The sequence below is a fragment of the Balaenoptera acutorostrata genome, chromosome 14 (assembly GCF_949987535.1).
Source record: "Balaenoptera acutorostrata chromosome 14, mBalAcu1.1, whole genome shotgun sequence".
NCBI lineage: Eukaryota > Metazoa > Chordata > Mammalia > Artiodactyla > Balaenopteridae > Balaenoptera > Balaenoptera acutorostrata.
This window is the reverse complement of record NC_080077.1, coordinates 7,416,183-7,435,746: the sequence shown is the minus strand read 5'-3', so window position 1 is coordinate 7,435,746 and position 19,564 is coordinate 7,416,183. Positions and strand designations below refer to the sequence as shown.

General features: G+C 36.2%; 1 protein-coding gene across 3 annotated transcripts in view; it reads left to right on the top strand.

Annotated features, from left to right (window-relative positions):
* MAP3K4 (mitogen-activated protein kinase kinase kinase 4) overlaps positions 1 to 19,564 on the top strand; it is a 109,901-nt gene that overhangs the window by 34,644 nt on the left and 55,693 nt on the right. For all 3 annotated transcript variants that reach the window (XM_057527996.1, XM_057527998.1, XM_057527995.1), the window contains exon 3: positions 7,133 to 8,496. In XM_057527996.1, the coding sequence (XP_057383979.1) occupies positions 7,133 to 8,496 (1,364 nt within the window). The remainder of the gene's footprint in view (positions 1 to 7,132; positions 8,497 to 19,564) is intronic.

Sequence of the window (19,564 nt, the reverse complement as noted above, 5' to 3'; positions counted from 1 at the left end):
TCTGGGGGACTGTAGAGGGCCTACTTGATGGGTTACTTTATTGGTATTGACCCGAAAATTCTAGACTGTTCAATTAAAACTACATTTCTGGGAGAGGTTGGAACTGCAGTGAAGTAACGTATAAAATATAGGTTTGCCATCATGGGCTTTTAGCATGTGACTGACACCATTTGGGGCCTGTGGTTTTCTTTCTAATACTTACTACACCCTGATGAGCATTATCAAATACTAGCAAAGATATGAGGAGATGGCAGCTTTCTTACAAGGCTGGTGTGAGTGTAAATTGTCTCAATCCCAGTGTGGAAGTAATCTGTTAATACAGTCAGACTGAGGTTGGTTATATCCTTGACCCAAGCAAACGCACTTTTGGGAGTAGACTTTAGAGAAGTTCCTGCAAATAAACATGAGAAGTTCTGCAGAAAGACTTGTGTCACTCATTGTGATTTCCTTTCATGATACGCAAGTGGGTAACCACAGACGGGAAAGTTCAAAACAATATGTATCGTACTGGTTGTCTGAGATAGGGGAGGCCTGAGGAGGGGGCCTAGGGATGTAGGACAAAGGTGAGGTCACCACTGCCCACAATGTTTTATTTCTTTGTACTGATGGACTTTAGATGTGTTTAAAATTATTTTATTCGACTTTTGCATTTTCCTGATTTTGTTTCCCTGGGAATGTTAAAGATATTTTTGTTTTCAAAATGTTAACTTCTGCTTTTAGAAGCTGTGCTAAATATTAAATATATAACAATGTTATGATATCTAGGTAAAGATGGTTAGCTCTTTATTACCTAAAAAATACCAGCTATGTGACATCCTGACAGATGTAACGTACCAGTTCAGCTCTTGAATTAACTCACTGACCAGGATTGATTTCATACTTTGATGAGTAACAGAATTTAACTGTGGTGTTACTTCAGATCATATTTTTTAGATAATGGTAAATAGCTACCAAACTACAGCAATTAAGATTTTGATAAATTTTGGACCATAATGTGTAGCTACCCATGTGTAGCTGTTTCTCCTTAAGGCTGGTTTAAGAAGAGACAAACTATCTCATCCTTAAATTTTTGTTCTTTTTAATTAGCAGAAGGAAGTAAATCCAGTTCATCTCATAGTTTTAAGTAGGTTAAATAAGAATGAAGACACCCAGGCCAAAGCCCTTTTCAGGGTGAATCTGCCTTGTAATCATTATCAGCCCCATTTTGCAGGAGTAATGTAATACTGTAAGAGCCAGATTACAGAGATAGTAATCTGTAATCTGGCATATACATGTGTGCATATACACACATGTATGCATATACATGTACACACATTAATCTCCTTATCATTAGCAAATATCTCAAGGTGTGTGTGTGTATGTAAATGTGTGTGATTTTTTGCTAACATAGTGAGATTAGCAAGTTTTATTTTTTTTAATATAATACTGCTATAAAATTGATCTGGTAAAATGGTTATAAATCAGATTCTATCTGTATAGTAAGAGAAATGTTCTTTGTGAACTAGAGTGGACTTAAATCTATATTTCAGCTCTTTAATCCAAACTCAGCCTGACTTTCAAGGTTCTAATTTATATTTCCAGTCTACCCATCTACATGTAGACTCACTATGCCAGCCAGACTCTCTTCTTTTCTGCTTTTGTCTCTTTTTGTATGTTTATTCTGTGGCTTAAAATATTCTCTTGCCTTCCTTGCTACCCTTATTTAAGATGAACCCATTCTTCAAGGCATTCAGTCAAGTACCTGGTCTTATTTGGAGCTTCCACGTATCAGTCAGCCCACTGTAATCTGTCTTTTATGGCACTCAGCATCTTAACCTTTCCTTAGGCAGACAGCCCTGCCCTGTGAGCAGCTGGACAGGTGTAAAGGTGGTTGATGACACAAACGTGGGTTAGGGTCCCGGTCCCGACATGTCTCATCTGTCTGACCATCCATGTTCTGCGGGAGTCTCCGTCACAGTGTTGTTGTAAAGATGATGACAATTTCTGTAAGCCCTTACCTCATAAATGGGTAAAGCAGCGTTTGAATAGAGCAGTGTTTTCCCAAATGTGGTGTCATTCTGGCCAGGTTGAATCCGAGACACTGGGAGTGGGCCCAGGAATCTGCATTGTAGCAGGAATCTGAGTGAGTCTTCATGTTTGCTAAAGCTTGAGAACCTTGAATTAGAAGATGTCTAAGTCCCTTCAGATTGTTGACATTGAGAGCCTGGTGCGTCACTGCTCGAAAGGTCATCTCACGTTTAAAGTAGAGTGCAGACACCTGTTTCTGCTTCCTCGTTTGAGAGATCCAGGAGGGCCAGTGTTTTGAATTTGACATACATGTATGGAAGAACGTAAGAATTGCGAGGACTTGATAAAAAATACATTTTATACATATTCTAAAGAGCTGTTTCTAGGTGTGAATTGTGGGGAATTCAGTTGACGGTCTTATTCTGTTTAAACAAGTGAACCAATATTGCTTGTCATTTGTTTGCGTTCAGTTTCGTTATACATTTTTTTGTTCTTTTCCTTTCATGTTTCTCTGATTTGGCAGGAGTTATTGGTGATTGGCCAAAGGAAACAGTAACTTCTTGGAAGGTTTGTTTTAACAGTACTACAAAGTCGTACCACTTAATTTATAGCCACTTGGGAGCTCAGATGTTCATTAGTCTTACTTAAGTCATTATGAACTAGTTTCGTAGTACTGTAATTAGAACTTGTATAAAACATTCTATATACTTTTGATCCATTCTCCTTTACAGAAACTCTGTATTTGACTTTCTGTTCATTGCAGAGGGATTTAGTATTAACAGAAAACTAAACAAACAAAGATTGGTATTTTCTTTTTGCACAGTAGCTAGACTGGGGCTTAAGTCTATTTTAAATTTAAATTATGTCATTTTAATGATGTACCTATTTCCATTTGTGTGTTTTTTTTTTAAAAAACCAACTTGGTTTTTTGTTTTGGAAAAAAAAAAATAGCTTCTTTGTCCCGTCTTCCTCCTTTCCCCATTTGCTTTCCTTTACACACATTGTAGGTCCAAAGACTGAACCAAAATTTTGAATACAGAATTTCAAAAAATTGTGTAATATACCATTTTTTATGCTGTAAGATAGGCTTCACAATATTTGTGTATAATCTACAAAAACTAGGTTTCTAAGCTTGCTAAAATTCGATTCTGTTTATACAGAAAAATGGGATTGTGGCATTTCCCCCCTTAAGTCCTTTTAATTGTTGGAATAAAGATCAAGGCTCAGAAGCTTCATCTCTTGATATTTTCATGCTTTGACTATTAGCTGCATGGTAAACTTAGCGTAGATTTGGACTTGAAGTTCGTAGCTCAGTCTTCTGTGTTGTTCAGGTCATCCCAGCTCCTCTCAGTTCACCCTTTGTTTCCCTTAGGACCTTTAAATCATGGGTTAGAAGAACATTTATAATTTATATAAGGAAAGTAATACTTTTTCACTGTTCACTTACTTTTTTTTTTATTTATTTTATTTTTTTATTTTTGGCTGTGTTGGGTCTTCGGTTCGTGCGAGGGCTTTCTCCAGTTGCGGCAAGCGGGGGCCACTCTTCATCGCGGTGCGGGGACCGCTCTTCATCGCGGTGCGCGGGCCTTTCTCTATCGCGGCCCCTCCCGTCACGGGGCACAGGCTCCAGACGCGCAGGCTCAGTAGTTGTGGCTCACGGGCCCAGCTGCTCCGTGGCACGTGGGATCTTCCCAGACCAGGGCTCGAACCCGTGTCCCCTGCACTAGCAGGCAGACTCTCAACCACTGCGCCACCAGGGAAGCCCCCACTTACTTTTAAGTTATAAATTATATGCAGACGTTCTCTGGCCTTGGTCACTAATGCTACCCTACATTCATTTTGTAAAGTCTTCTTAGAATCCTAAACCCTAAGCTAACAAAATAGTTTTTTGTTACATAAGTTTTTGACTTCTCTGACTCAAAACCATGTGGATGCACGTATTAGTTAATATAGCATTCTTTCCTAGGCCTGCCTTGCCTCTCTTCTGCACACTTTTCTTGGATATTCTTGTGTACTCTCCTGGTATTAAACAACATTTGTATATACTGATAATTTCCAAATTGGTATCTCTGGATTTCTCTCCTGAGCTCAAGACTCATATATTAGTTATCCACAGACATCTCTACATGAATGTCCCATAGGCACCTCCAATTCAATATATTACAAAACAAACTCATTATCTTTATCTCCAGTCTTACTCCCTGATACCATGTATATATCATTTTGCCTTTCATAGTAAGAAAGTATAGTATGATTTGATATCTTGAAACATAAAATATAATGGAGTTAAATTTGGAAGTACTTGTTAGCTTTGCTTTCAAATAACCATTGCTTTACCAAGTAGAAATGAGTGATATATATGTGCTATATTAATAAAAGTGTAAAGAACACAGTTAAACAAAACAGCAAAGAGGAGGCAAAGGGCTGGCCTGGACACATTTTTTATAAATGAGGATTGATAAGTATTTGTAGCTAGAAACAATAAAACTGTGAAGAAATTTCTTTTTTAAAAAACTCGACTTTTTAAAAAATTAAAAAAAATTTTTACTGAGGTATAATTTATGTACAATATTATATAAGTTTCAGATGTATGACATAGTGATTCACAATTTTTAAAGGTTACATTTCATTTATAGTTATTGTAAAATATTGGCTATATTCTCTGTGTCATACAGTATATTGTTGTAGCTTATTTATTTTATACCTAGCTATTTGTATCTCATCCCCTAACCCTATCTTGTCCCTCCCCACTTCCTTCTCCCCACTGGTAACCATTAGTTCTCTATATCTGTGAGTCTGCTTCTTTTTTGTTATATTCACTAGTTTGTTGTATTTTTTAGGTTCCACATGTAAGTGATATCACACAGTATTTGTCTTTCTCTGTGTGACTTATTTCACTTAGCATAATACCCTTCAACTCTATCCATGTTACTGCAAATGGTGAAATTTCATTCTTTTTTATGGCTGAGTAGTATTCCACTGTATGTGTTGATATGTATGTATACACACACACACATCTCTACATCTTCTTTATCCATTTATCTGCTGAAGGACAGTGAGGTTGATTCTGTATCTCAGCAATTGTAAATAATGCTGCTGTGAATATCGGGGTGCGTGTATCATTTTGAATTAGTGTTTTGGGGGTTTTTTTGGATATGTATATCCAGGAGTGGATTTATTGGGTCAAATGGTAGTTCTATTTTTAGTTTTTTGAGAAACCTTCTATAGTGGCTGTACCAATTTACATTCCCAACAGCAGTGTATGAGGATTCCTTTTTCTCCACCTCCTTGCCAACACTTGTTATTTGTCTTGTTTCTGATGATAGCAATTCTGAGTGAAGAAATTTCTTGAATGGACTGTATAAAACGTTTTAAGACATTTAGAAGTAAAGTAGATTAAAACTACAGATAAAAGTTCTATTGTTTAAAAAGTGTTGCTAATTTAAAAGATAATAGTAATAATAGTTTTATATTAAAATATAACACAAATCCTTACAGACAGTAAAATCCTTTTTGATGGATCATAAAAGAAATTGAATATAATGTAAATCAGGTTGGAAGTGCTCTTGGAAATACTTGTTTTAAAATCCTTATTTTAAAACTAATTTAATTTAAATTGATTTGGAAATACATTGGTTTTAAACAAATTTTCTTTGGTGAATTGATTTTGGGTATGTTAGTCTGTAACCATATAAATATACTCTATTTCATCAAATCTAAAGGCATACTATAATATTATATACTAAGAAAAAAATGCTTATAATTGATGACACAGTGTGTTCTTACACTTAGAATTTTTAATTTTTATTTAAAGAACTCTTTTATACTTCTTGATATTTAGGTAATAGATTTTTAAAAACCATTTATTACTATGGTGCATATATATAAAGGAAAATGTAAATGAAATATATTAGGTAATATATTCCTAAAAGTTATTTATATCACCATAATTATAAAACATATTCTAATTTCAGAGAAGTTAAAATACAAAATGTGTGTCCTAGATTCAATGAGACAGTTTACCTTGAGTGTAGAGGGGACGTGGGGACAACGCTATAGGCTTGGGCATCATCAGTGTATGACGTGGGTGTGAAGGAGGTCACCCAGGGAGAGGGAAGGTGAGACAGAAGAGACCTAAGAGAAGGGCTTTGAGAAGCATTAACTTTTTAATGGAGTGAGCCAAGTTCCCAGGAGAGAATTTGAAGAGGAGGGACTCAGACGGTAGAAGAGAACCCTGAGAGTGCTGTGTGTAGAAAGCAAGAGACTGAAGGGGTTTCAGTGAGGTAGGGTGGTTCCTAGTGTCAGAAATGCCAAACAGGAAGGAAGATGTGTGTTCATCTCAAAGCCTGGGAATTAAGTTAATAGAACTTTTTACAGTTACGTGAAGGGAAAGTGTGATGTTTACTTCCTTTGCATTAATTTTGAATGACTTTATGTGCCAGTATAATAAACTAGGCAAATTATACTAAATTAGGCTATATGTCTTCAGTTTTCTTAATGTTAAATTTAAAATGTTATTGTTCACCTGTTTGTGGCGAAGAAGAAATCAAGGAATAGAATAAATTAAGGTAAACATTTTTGCTTATCTGTCTTTCAGTGTTTTATGAGAATAATCTTAAGGTGCCTTAAGTGGTCTTTCCTCAATCTACTTGATTTTACGAATGAGAAAAGTAACCCAGAAAACTTAACTGATTTGCTCTAAGTTGATACTTCAGTTCATGGCAAAGGCAGGAATTGGATGTGTTCTCTAAATCAGGTTTCTGTCAGATCTGCCATACTGTTTCTCCCTTCTTAAGTTTAAGGTGATAACTTGTGAAGATTTGACTAGCTGGATGACTGCACTTTGTAGTAGAGAGGTAAGCAGATGGTTTTAGGTTAGTAATGGAGAATATTAGAGAATATAGCAAGTATTATGTAACAGGGAAAACGGGTAAAACCTTTTTAAAGATTTAGAGAGAAGTGTTTTGTGTGTGTGTGTGTATTCTCTTAATTTTCAGCATATGGTATGATTATTTTCTTCAATAACAGTCTGAAAATATAAGTACATGTGAATATCAGTCATTGAAATATTGAGAATAACTTTATATTTTAGAGTAACATAATGTTCTGCTTATTTTTTTAATAGAAAAAATGAATGCACCAAACCAACCTCCACATAAAGACACTGGAAAAACTGTGGAGAATGTGGAAGAATACAGCTATAAGCAGGAGAAAAAGGTCCGAGCAGCTCTTAGAACGACAGAGCCGGATCATAAGAAGAACGTCCAGTGCTCGTTCATGTTGGACCCAGTGGGTGGGTCTTTGCCCAAAAAATCAATGCCAGATGTGGATCTCAATAAGCCTTACCTCAGTCTTGGCTGCAGCAATGCTAAGCTTCCAGTGTCTGTGCCCATGCCGATAGCCAGAACTGCACGCCAGACTTCTAGGACTGACTGTCCAGCAGATCGCTTAAAATTTTTTGAAACTCTACGACTTCTGCTAAAGCTTACCTCAGTCTCAAAGAAGAAGGACAGGGAGCAAAGAGGACAGGAAAATACGTCTGCTTTCTGGTTTAACCGATCTAATGAACTGATCTGGTTAGAGCTACAAGCCTGGCACGCAGGACGGACCATTAATGACCAGGACCTCTTTTTATATACAGCCCGTCAAGCCATCCCAGATATTATCAATGAAATCCTTACTTTCAAAGTTAATTATGGGAGCTTTGCCTTTGTTAGAAATGGAGCTAGTTTTAATGGTACTTCGGTAGAAGGGCAGTGCAGAGCCCCTCATGGGACAAAGGTTGTGGGTTACTCAACTTATCATGAGCATCTCCAACGCCAGAGGGTGTCATTTGAGCAGGTCAAACGGATAATGGAGCTGCTGGAGTACATAGAGGCACTTTATCCATCGTTGCAGGCTCTTCAAAAGGACTATGAAAAATACGCTGCAAAAGACTTCCAGGACAGGGTGCAGGCACTCTGTTTGTGGTTAAACATCACAAAAGACTTAAATCAGAAATTAAGGATTATGGGCACTGTTTTGGGCATCAAGAATTTATCAGACATTGGCTGGCCAGTGTTTGAAATCCCTTCCCCACGATCATCCAAAGGCAATGAGCCCGAAGATGAGGGTGATGACACAGAAGGAGAATTGAAAGAGTTGGAAAGCAGTACGGATGAGAGTGAAGAAGAACGAATCTCTGATCCAAGGGGACCAGAAACCAGGCAGCCCATTGACAACAGTTTCAACATCCAGTCACCGGATTGCGTAACTAAGAAGCTCGAGAGGCTTGAATCTGAGGACGATTCTGTTGGCTGGGGAACACCAGACTGCAGCACAGAAGCAGGCTTTAGTAGACATTGTCTGACTTCTATTTATAGACCATTTGTAGACAAAGCACTGAAGCAGATGGGGTTAAGAAAGTTAATTTTAAGACTTCACAAGCTGATGGATGGTTCCTTGCAAAGGGCACGTATAGCACTGGTAAAGAGTGACCATCCAGTGGAGGTAGGTTTCCGGTAGGCAATAGTATGATCTTGTCCTTAGTTCCACTATTACTTGTAAATTACAATGTATGTTGTGTTATATATAATATGTACTTTCATGGTCTTGTTTTTTTTTCATTGAAGTATAGTGGATTTACAAAGTTGTGTTCATAGTCTTGATATTTTTAAGGCATAAATGGTAGTTATTATAAATTGCAGATTTAAACGTTTCTATAAAGCACTGTGATAAAAGGGAAAGTGGATCTGTGAAAACTATATGAAACTGAGTGAATTAAGTGTGTGGAGGGAAAAAAATCCAACGATTAAATATAGGATGGAGAAGGACAGGCTAGGTATAAATAAAGAGGGAAGAAAGCCATAATCATGGGTGACCACAAGCTGAATATGAGTCAGTAAAAAAGTCAACATGATGCTAAAATATTTTTAAACGAGTATGGCATCCAAGGTCATGGATATAGTTCTTTCTCTATTCTTTGCAATAGCTTACTTCCTTTTGAGTTGCATGTCCAGTTTTGGTCACTGGATTTTAAAGAGAGATGAATTACAGAGAAGGCCAAGAATGATCAAACGGGAAAAGTATACACTATTTGGTAAGGTTACAGTGTTTAGTGTAGTTGCTGCAAGTTTAAGGGAAGTATTATTATCAAAGACATGTTTCGATATGAGAAGATTTTTGTGAGAGGAGTATGTCTAGTAGAGGAGTTGATTTGAAAATAGTACAGACTTGGTTTTAATAGCTTTATATCTCAGAAATTCTTTACCATTAAGGGTGGTAAAACTAGAAAGGGGCATACTGTTGGATATTGTTCTTGAGAGTGAAAGAGTATAAGCAATTTTTCTGTTGTGGTGAGTTTGCATGTTCATCTGGCAAAAACCAAAAGCACCCAGATCTTTGAGATCCCTAATTACGTGAGTAGGGCTGTGATTCTAAATTTTAATAGCTAAACACATACATATCGTATATACTTTTACTTTTTTTAAACTTTGGTTTATTACACAATCTGGCTTGCTGTGGAGTCAGATGATAAAACTGAAGGTATTCCTTAAGATGGGAAACATTGGAAGAGAACCTGAATTTGCAGAATTTGAAGTTTTAATCTGATGGCCAGATTATGAACCCTTAGGAGAAGGGGTCAGGTGTTCATATAATATAGCCGGATGTTTGCAGAATGAATCAATACTTTGTAGCTGTTAAGAGGTTAGTTTACTTTGAGTATTATTTTGATTAGAAATCTCAAAAATGAATTTTCTTTGAGCAGTATTTTGACTCTGAATGATTTTTTATGTACATCTTTTTATTAGGGCAAATAATGTTTTTCCCTCTTAGTCCATGAATGACTATTTTATAATAAGAATTTATTATAGTGCAAGTTTCAAAGTCAGTAGAGCAGAACTAGATATGTAGTAAAGATTTGGCATATGCTTCAGAAGGTGAATAGCTTACTTTAGTTTAGGTTTTTGGCTGGAGAGTGGTTAGGTTCTAACAAGGACACCTATGGACAGGACGGGGTTGATTAATTGTTATTATGAAGGACTGTTTTTGAAGTAATAGCAGTGAAAAAGTCCTGGCATTATTACCTCATCTTTGATTCACTGGTTCTCCTAGGAGAGAGGAGCTTATGGTGAGGGCTCAGGGAGACGTGTCAGGGCTTCTTAAAACTGCGTTAACGCTCGCTCTCCCAGACTGTCTTCCTCTCCCCTGAGGACCCTCTGTGGCAGTGAATCACTGCTGCTGAGCTTTGCATCCATTAGATGTGTTGGAGCAAGAAAGAGATAGAGAATGAGCGCACTGCATTTTCTATTAGAACCCTTGCTGAAAAAAGATGATGAGGTAGCCCATAGCTTTGCATTCCTATCAAAGTTGAATGCCTTTGGTTTGACCAGTTGAGATTTAACTGAATGAGAAAGTTATCCTTGTTATAGAAAAAAAAGAAATACATACACATTCAAAGTGTGTGAATTAAAGATGTTTATTAGAATTATTTGAGATTTTTTACTTTTCAAAAAAAAAATGCAGTACAGAAGCCCCTCTTGTTTCAAATTTTGGTTTATAAAATGTTGTGTTTGTAAAATAATGAAAGAATAACCAAGAGCTAAAATTCTTCTGTATTGGAGATTAATCCAAACTAATAAAAAATAAGCCTCCAAATTATAATTAACTCAATGGGAAAGTAAGACTTTATTTTTATTCCTATTTCAGGGACATAATTTCTATAAGGCGAAGTGTATGTATACAAATGTAAATGAATGTATGTACACTCCCCTTCTGGGTTTGTTTTGTTTTGTTTTAGTCTTTTTACTAAGTATGTCTGGGAAAGAGCCACAATTTTGAAGTCAAATAACTGGATTCCATTCCTTGATGCTACTCTTTCTCACCACATATCTTAATGTCAATGACAATCTTTCTGACCGTAAGTCTTCACATCTGTAAAATGGGTATAATAATACTTCCCTACCTACCTCACAGGGTTGTTGTGAGGCTTGAAAAGATACTTGTATAAATAGTAAAATGCTATAGAAGTCAAATATAAACTATTTTTTTTAAGAAGTGTTGTTACACTTTTTTTTCCCCCCTTGAAACTAACTGTAAGTCAGTAGGGGCTAGACAAGTCTGTATTTTTATTTTTTAAATGTATTTTACTTTTTAATCTCTGCCAAATAATTGTACATTTTTAAGGGCATACATTTTAAGCAGTGGATAACCTTTTAGGTTTGAGGACAATTTTCATTCTTAATTGTTAGAAACATCTTGACCAGCTGGTACTATAGATTGTGCCCACTACATATCTTCTGTTTTGCACAGTTTTTATGGCTTATGTGATAATATGAATGAATATAGTTGAAGGATTTTGTAGAAAAGAAGAATTATACTCATGATATTTGATTGCTCTTATCTATGATTATATTTTTATTTCTTATGATTAAGTTACTTACAACTTGTGTTTATAACTAACATATCTAATATTTAATTCTCCTTGGCTTGTAAACATGCTTTATAAAACAGTTTTCCTTTAAAAATTATTATTATATTTCAATATCTTTAAATTTAAAAATGCAACTAGTGATACTAAAAAAATTCTGTTTGCAGATTGTTTTAATAATATGAATATCATAAACAGCCTTAATAGTTTGTTAAAAATTAGATAACATTATAGCTCCCTAGCTTCTGTAAATTCATTTTCTCAGGACATGTTTCTTTTTTTTTTTTTTTGGCTGCATTGGGTCTTCGTTGCTACGCGCGGGCTTTCTCTAGTTGCGGCGAGCGGGGGCTACTCTTCGTTGCAGTGTGCGGGCTTCTCATTGCGGTGGCTTCTCTTGTTGCGGAGCACGGGCTCTAGGTGCGCAGGCTTCAGTAGTTGGAGCGCGCAGGCTCAATAGTTCTGGCATGCAGGCTCCAGAGCACACTGTCTTCAGTAGTTACAGCACACGGGCTCAGTAGTTGTGGCTCACAGGCTCTAGAGCGCAGGCTCAGTAGTTGTGGCACACGGGCTTAGTTGCTCCGTGGCATGTGGGATCTTCCTGGACCAGGGATTGAACCTGTGTCCCCTGCATTGGCAGGTGGATTCTTTTCTAATTTAATTTTTTTTATACAGCAGGTTTATTAGTTATCTATTTTATACATATTAGTGTATAATGTCAATCCCAATCTCCCAGTTCATACCCCCCCCCACCCACTGCTTTCCCTGCTAGTGTCCATACGTTTGTTCTCTACATCTGTCTCTATTTCTGTCTTGCAAACCAGTTCATCTGTACCATTTTTCTAGATTCCATATATATGCGTCTAATATACGACATTTGTTTTTCTCTTTCTGACTTCCTTCACTCTGTATGACAGTCTCTAGGTCCATCCACGTCTCTGCAAATGACCCAGTTTCATTCCTTTTTATGGCTGAGTAATATTCCATTGTAGATATGTACCACATCTTCTTTATCTATTCGTCTGTCGCTGGGCATTTAGGTTGCTTCCATGACCTGGCTATTGTATATAGTGCTGCAGTGAACATGGGGGTGCATGTGTCTTTTTGAATTATGGTTTTCTCTGGGTATATACCCAGTAGTGGGATTGCTGGGTCATAGGGTAATTCTATTTTTAGTTTTTTAAGGAACCTCCATGCTGTTCTCCATAGTGGCTGTATCAATGTACATTCCCACCAACAGTGCAAGAGGGTTCCCTCTTCTCCACACCCTCTCCAGCATTTGTTGTTCGTAGATTTTCTGATGATGCCCATTCTAACTGGTGTGAGCTGATACCTCATTGTAGTTTTGATTTGAATTTCTCTAATAATTAGTGATGTTGAGCAGCTTTTCATGTGCTTCTTGGCCATCTGTATGTCTTCTTTGGAGAAATGTCTATTTAGGTCTTCTGCCCATTTTTCAAATGGGCTTTTTGTCTCTTTAATATTGAGCTGCATGAGCTGTTTATAGATTTTGGAGATTAATCCTTTGTCCATTAACTCGTTTGCAAATATTTTATCCCATTCTGAGGGTTGTCTTTTCATCTTGTTTATAGTTTCCTTTGCTGTGCAAAAGCTTTTAAGTTTTGTTAGGTCCCATTTGTTTATTTTTGTTTTTATTTCCATTACTCTAGGAAGTGGGTCAAAGAAGATCTTGCTGTGATTTATGTCAAAGAGTGTTCTTCCTGTGTTTTTCTCTAAGTTTTATAGTGTCTGGTTTTACATTTAGGTCTTTAATCCATTTTGAGTTTATTTTTGTGTATGGTGTTAGGGAGTATTCTAATTTCATTCTTTTACTTGTAGCTGTCCAGTTTTCCCAGCACCACTTATTGAAGAGACTGTCTTTTCTCCATTTTATATCCTTGCCTCCTTTGTTACAGATTAGTTGACCATAGGTGCGTGGGTTTATCTCTGGGCTTTCTACGCTGTTTCATTGATCTGTATTTCTGTTTTTGTGCCAGTACCATACTGTGTTGATTACTGTAGCTTTGTAGTATAGTGTGAAGTCAGGGAGTATGATTCCTCCAGCTCCGTTTTTTTCTCTCAAGATTGCTTTGGCTATTCGGGGTCTTTTGTGTCTCCATACAAATGTTAAGATTTTTTGTTCTAGTTCTGTAAAAAATGCCATTGGTAATTTGATAGGGATTGCACTGAATCTGTAGATTGCTTTGGGTAGTACAGTCATTTTCACAATATTGATTCTTCCAATCCAAGAACATAGTATATCTCTCTATTTGTTTGTGTCATCTTTGATTTCTTTCATCAGTGTCTTATAGTTTTCTGAGTACAGGTCTTTTACCTCCTTAGGTAGGTTTATTCCTAGGTATTTTATTCTTTTTGTTGCGGTGGTGAATAGGACTGTTTCCTTAATTTCTCTTTCTGATCTTTTGTTGTCAGTGTATAGGAATGCAAGAGATTTCTGTGCGTTAATTTTTGTATCCTGCAACTTTACCAAATTCATTGATTAGCTCTAGTAGTTTTCTGGTGACATCTTTAGGATTATCTATGTATAGTATCATGTCATCTGCAAACAGTGACAGTTTTACTTCTTCTTTTCCAATTTGTATTCCTTTTATTTCTTTCTCTTCTCTGATAGCTGTGGCTAGGACTTCCAAAACTATGTTGAATAATAGTGGGAAGCGTGGGCATCCTTGTTCCTGATCTTAGAGGAAATGCTTTCAGTTTTTCACCATTGAGAGAATGATGTTTGCTGTGAGTTTGTCATATACGGCCTTTATTATGTTGAGGTAGGTTCCCTCTATGCCCACTTTGTGGAGAGTTTTTATCATAAATGGGTGTTGAATTTTGTCAAAAGCTTTTTCTGCATCTGTTGAGATGATCATATGGTTTTTATTCTTCAGTTTGTTAATATGGTGTATCACGTTGATGATTCACATATATTGAAGAATCCTTGCATCCCTGGGATAAATCCCACTTGATCATGGCGTATGATCCTTTTAATGTGTTGTTGGATTCTGTTTGCTAGTATTTTGTTGAGGATTTTTGCATCTATATTCATGAGTGGTATTCGTCTGTAATTTTCTTTTTTTGTAGTATCTTTGTCTGGTTTGGGTATCAGGTTGATGGTGGCCTCGTAGAATGAGTTTGGGCATGTTCCTTCCTCTGCCATTTTTTGGAAGAGTTTGAGAAGGAAGGGTGTTAGCTCTTCTCTGAATGTTTGATAGAATTCACCTGTGAAGCCTTCTGGTCCTGGGCTTTTGTTGGAAGATTTTTAATCAGAGTTTCAATTTCATTACTTGTGATTGGTCTGTTCATATTTTCTATTTCTTCCTGCTTCAGTCTTGGAAGGTTATACCTTTCTAAGAATTTGTCCATTTCTTCCAGGTTGTCCATTTTATTGGCATAGAGTTGCTTGTAGTAGTCTCTTAGGATGCTTTGTATTTCTGCGGTGTCTGTTGTAACTTCTCCTTTTTCATTTCTAATTTTATTGATTTGAGTCCTCTCCCTCTTTTTTCTTGATGAGTCTGGCTAAAGGTTTATCAATTTTGTTTATCTAATCAAAGAACCAGCTTTTAGTTTTATTGATCTTTGCTATTGTTTTCTTTGTTTCTATTTCATTTATTTCTGCTCTGATCTTTATGATTTCTTTCCTTCTACTAACTTTGGGTTTTGTTTGTTCTTCTTTCTCTAGTTCCTTTAGGTGTAAGGTTGGATTGTTTATTTGAGATTTTTCTTGACATTCTTATCTAGTGTGCCACCAGGGAAGTCCCAGGACATGTTTCTAATTACATACACAGTCTCTGAATAACAAATGGGTTGGTTTCTGAAGTTCACTTTTTAAGACAGTTGTTTTGATCTCGAAAATAATTATCTAGAGAAACTGCTGTAAATGAATCTCAGGCTATCAAATAAAACTTAGGAAGATCTAAGCAACTGAACTAACAAGGCCAGCCAAAATTTTATTCATGGCAGCAAGGACAACATAATGTAAGAGTCAAAAATGAGAGAAAGTGTTTTTTGTTTTTTGTTTTTTTTTTTCTTTTTTCCCTCTTTGTTTTTGGACCCAGAGAAGATCCTGGTTCTTTCTCATGCTTACTCATTTATTTCCTGGTTTTCTTATTTCCTTGATACTTAGAGCATCCCAGGATCTTGTTGTTCCTACTTATTTCTCCCACTTGGCTATAATATACATTCCTCTAATCTAAGCATGGTTGATCTCAAGTCTTAGGAATGAATGTGTCTGATAGCCATTTCATAATAATATGTGCTGGTGTCCCTCTATGATAGAGATTTTCTAGCCTCCGATTTCTACTCCTTCTCCATCAGATACTACTTGTAGAGTACCTTTCCCAACCTTCCTTAAAACTTAGTAAGAATCATCTCAGTCCAGTAGTTTCTAGGTGTCCTTCCCAACAGTTACTGTAGCTGTGGGTTTAGTTATGTTATTTACAGTTCAATTTTAGGTTAAAGATTAAAACAAGAAACCATGTAAACATATATAAAAGATTTATCCTTCATGTCAAAACTACCTCCATGCAATTGCATTCTTTTTTTTTTAGTACACTTGTAATCATGAATAATTTTAGATTTTTTAGGGAACTTGCAAAGATAGTATAGCGTTTTCATATGCTCTTCATCCAGCTTCCTCTAATATTGACATCTTACTCGACTCTGATCCATTTGTCAAAATTAATATACTAACATTGGTACAAAATACTGTTAACTAAACTATAGATGTTATTTGGGTTTCTGTTTTTCTACTAATGTCCCTTTTCTGTTCCAGGATCGATGTGTCTTCCTAGTCTCCTCTGATCTGTGATAGTTTCTGTTTTTCCTTATTTTTCATGACCTGGATGGCTTGTAGAATGTTCCTGAATTTGGATTTGTCTGATGTTTTCTCATGATCAGACTGGAATACTAGCCTTGGTTATGAGAATCACAGAGTTAAAGCGCCCTCATGGCTTTATATTATCACTGCTGATGTTAACCTTGATCACTTGGTTAACGTGGTGTCTGCCAGGTTCTTCCACAAGTGACTAGTTTTCCCTGTCCACGCTCTGTTCTTCAGAAGTGAGTCACATTCAAGGAGACAGGAATTAATCTCCACCTCCGGGAGTGGGGAGTATCTGCATATATTACTTGGAATTCTTCTGTGAAGATTTGCCTCTTCTTTCCCATTTTTTTATTCAATTGTTTATCTCAGTATGGACTCATAAATGTTTATTTTTTATTTGGGATTATAGTCCAATGCTCTTGTTGTTTTTTGTTGTTGCTCAAATTGTTCCTGCTTTAGCCATTGGAGCTCTTTCAGGTGACTTCTTTATCCTTGTGATATGCTCCCATCCTGTGTGTGTATGTGTGTGTGTGTGTGTGTGTGTGTGTGTGGTTTTGCTTTTTGAGCAATTTCTTACTTTTTGGCATCATCTTGTATTTCCCCTGTTCCAATCCTGAAATCAGCCGTTTCTCTAAGGAGTTCTGGTACCTTTTATTGGAGAATCGTTTTTGGGAATGGAGATCTGGGCACGGAATGTGTTCATTACCCTTGGGGTGTCAATTGCTTCTAGGCCTTCTCAGTGATAGAGTTAGAAAATACAGGTATGTCTTCTAACCCATGTATACACACAGACCTGTAGTTACTTCTATATCTGTCTTTCTACCTGTCTGTTAAAAATAAATGTGAGTTCATACTGAGGTCTCTGGCGCTAATCCAGCACCACAGGTTTCATCCTAGCCTTGATTGTAACTTATTTCTCTTGCAGTGAGAAACCTGGCTCCCATTCCCACAGTGTATTTATATATTTGTGCAACCCTAATTGACATGTAAAGTAGTTTCAGAATTGCTAACCAGTACCCCTGTGAGGACTAAATTTACCAACTAGAATACAGTGTTGAATTGTTAAGTACAGTTCTTTTTGCCTTTAGCCTTAGAGTATGTAGACAGAACACAGGTTTCCACAGTTAGTTAGGCCAGCACCTTTTCCTTCACCCTCTTCAGTGAGGTTATACCATGCGTTTGTAATATAGTTAGGTTCATTTATCTCAGTCTATGTTCTGTCCTGGGGTCTCCTGGTGTCCTAGTTGATATTTTAAAATTTATATACTATAAAGGTCACTTTTTGTGTTGTTAGTTCTTTGGGTTTTGTGCATTTAAAATGCTAAATACCCATAAAATATCTGAGCCATAGATTGTGATATGGTTATTTTATGCTCCTCCCTTTTTGCTTTACCTCATGAAATTTATATATCTTTAGAGGAAGAGAAGATAAAATGAAAAATTATATTTTAATGTAGTATACAAAAAAAATTAACTGTCTGACTGATTACATATTACCATGCATATTACTCCAAATTCTAGGAAGATTTTTGCTTACTTTATTAAATACTTTTTTTGAATTAAGAATGATCATGTAATTATTATAAGTTTAACGGCCAATGAAATATTGTTTGTCTTTGGATCTAACAATAATTATGCTATTTTTTCCCATAAGCACAAGAAACCTTGAAGAGGTTGTCTTTTATGTTCAGAATTGGTAAAGCATGTAGAAACTAGGAGATATATATATATATATATATATATATATATATATAATAACAACTATCATTTATTGTCTTACCATGTGCTAGATACAACAACCAAATGAAGTGGCATTGTTGTTATTTCGATATTTTACAGATAAGGAGAGTAGATAACTTGCCCCAAATCACAGAAACTGTAGATTGTTGGAGGGATTCAAACCCAGTATTTGGGGATACCAGACTTTATGCGAATGGTTTCCAAACCTGGCTGCACATCAGAATTACTCAGGGAGCTTTTAAAAATACACATACCTTCACCCTTCTTGGATATAGGGCAGGTCAGAATCTCTCAAGGTAGGACATAAGTACTGACATTTTTAACCTCCAGTGTGCTTTATATGAATCCAGACCAGCACCAGTGCAGTTGAGAGTCAGCCCATTGGAAACACCTTAAGTAGGCTACAGTACTCCCCTACCTTCTCTTCAAGGTCAGTGTTCATTAATACAGTTGTCATAGTTAATTTTTATTTGCTTCAATCATCACCTGTCTGATTTCATTAGTAAAGTTATATAAACTTTTTTTAAAAAGCTGCCCTAACTCATTTTTATTTATTATTTATTTTTTACAGTATGTAGAGGGAATTATTTTTTATTGAAGTATAGCTGATGTCTAATATTATTTGTTACACATGTATAGTATAGTGATTCACAATTTTTAAAGGTTATACTCCATTTATAGTTATTATAAAATATTGACTGTATTCCCTGTGTTGTACAATATATCCTTGTAGCTTATTTATTTTATACATAGTAGTTTGTATCTCTTAATCCCCTTCCCCCATGTTGTCCTTCCCCCCTCCATTCTCCCCACTGGTAGCCACTACATAGTTTGTTCTCTATATCTGTGAGTCTGCTTTTTTGTTATATTCACTAGTTTGTTGTATTTTTTAGATTCTTATATAAGTGATATCATACAGTATTTGTCTTTCTCTGTGTGACTTATTTCACTTAGCATAATACCTTCCAAGTCCATCCATGTTGCTGCAAATGGCAAAATTTCACTTTTTTGGTGGCTGGATAGTATTCCATTGTATATATATATACTCCACATCTTTTTTATCCGTTCACCTGTTGATGGACGCTTAGGTTGCTTCCATATCTTGGCAATTGTAAATAATGCTGCTATGAACATTGGGGTGCATGTATCTTTCGAATTAGTGTTTTTGTTTTTGTTTCAGATATATTGTATATATATACAATATATATTGCTGCGTCATATGGTGGTTCTATTTTTAGTTTTTTGAGAAAACTCCATGCTGTTTTCCATGGTAGCTGTACCAGTTTACATTCCCACCAACATACATGAACTTTTTAATTGAATAAGTGGCCAGATAACAAGCACATGCTTCCTCATTTGCCTATAGGTTTTTTGTTTTCTTGAAGGAAGCATACTTACGCAAGGCAAAATAGGAAGTTGTACTATATTATTTTTGACTGCAGTGAGCCAGCTGAATCAAACTTGATGTAAGATGAAAAAGATGAAAGGTAGAGCAGAACTCTTCAGCTTGCAGCGGGGAACTGGATCCCATGACGACAGCAACAACAAGACTAGTAGCTGGTCTTGAATACTCATATACG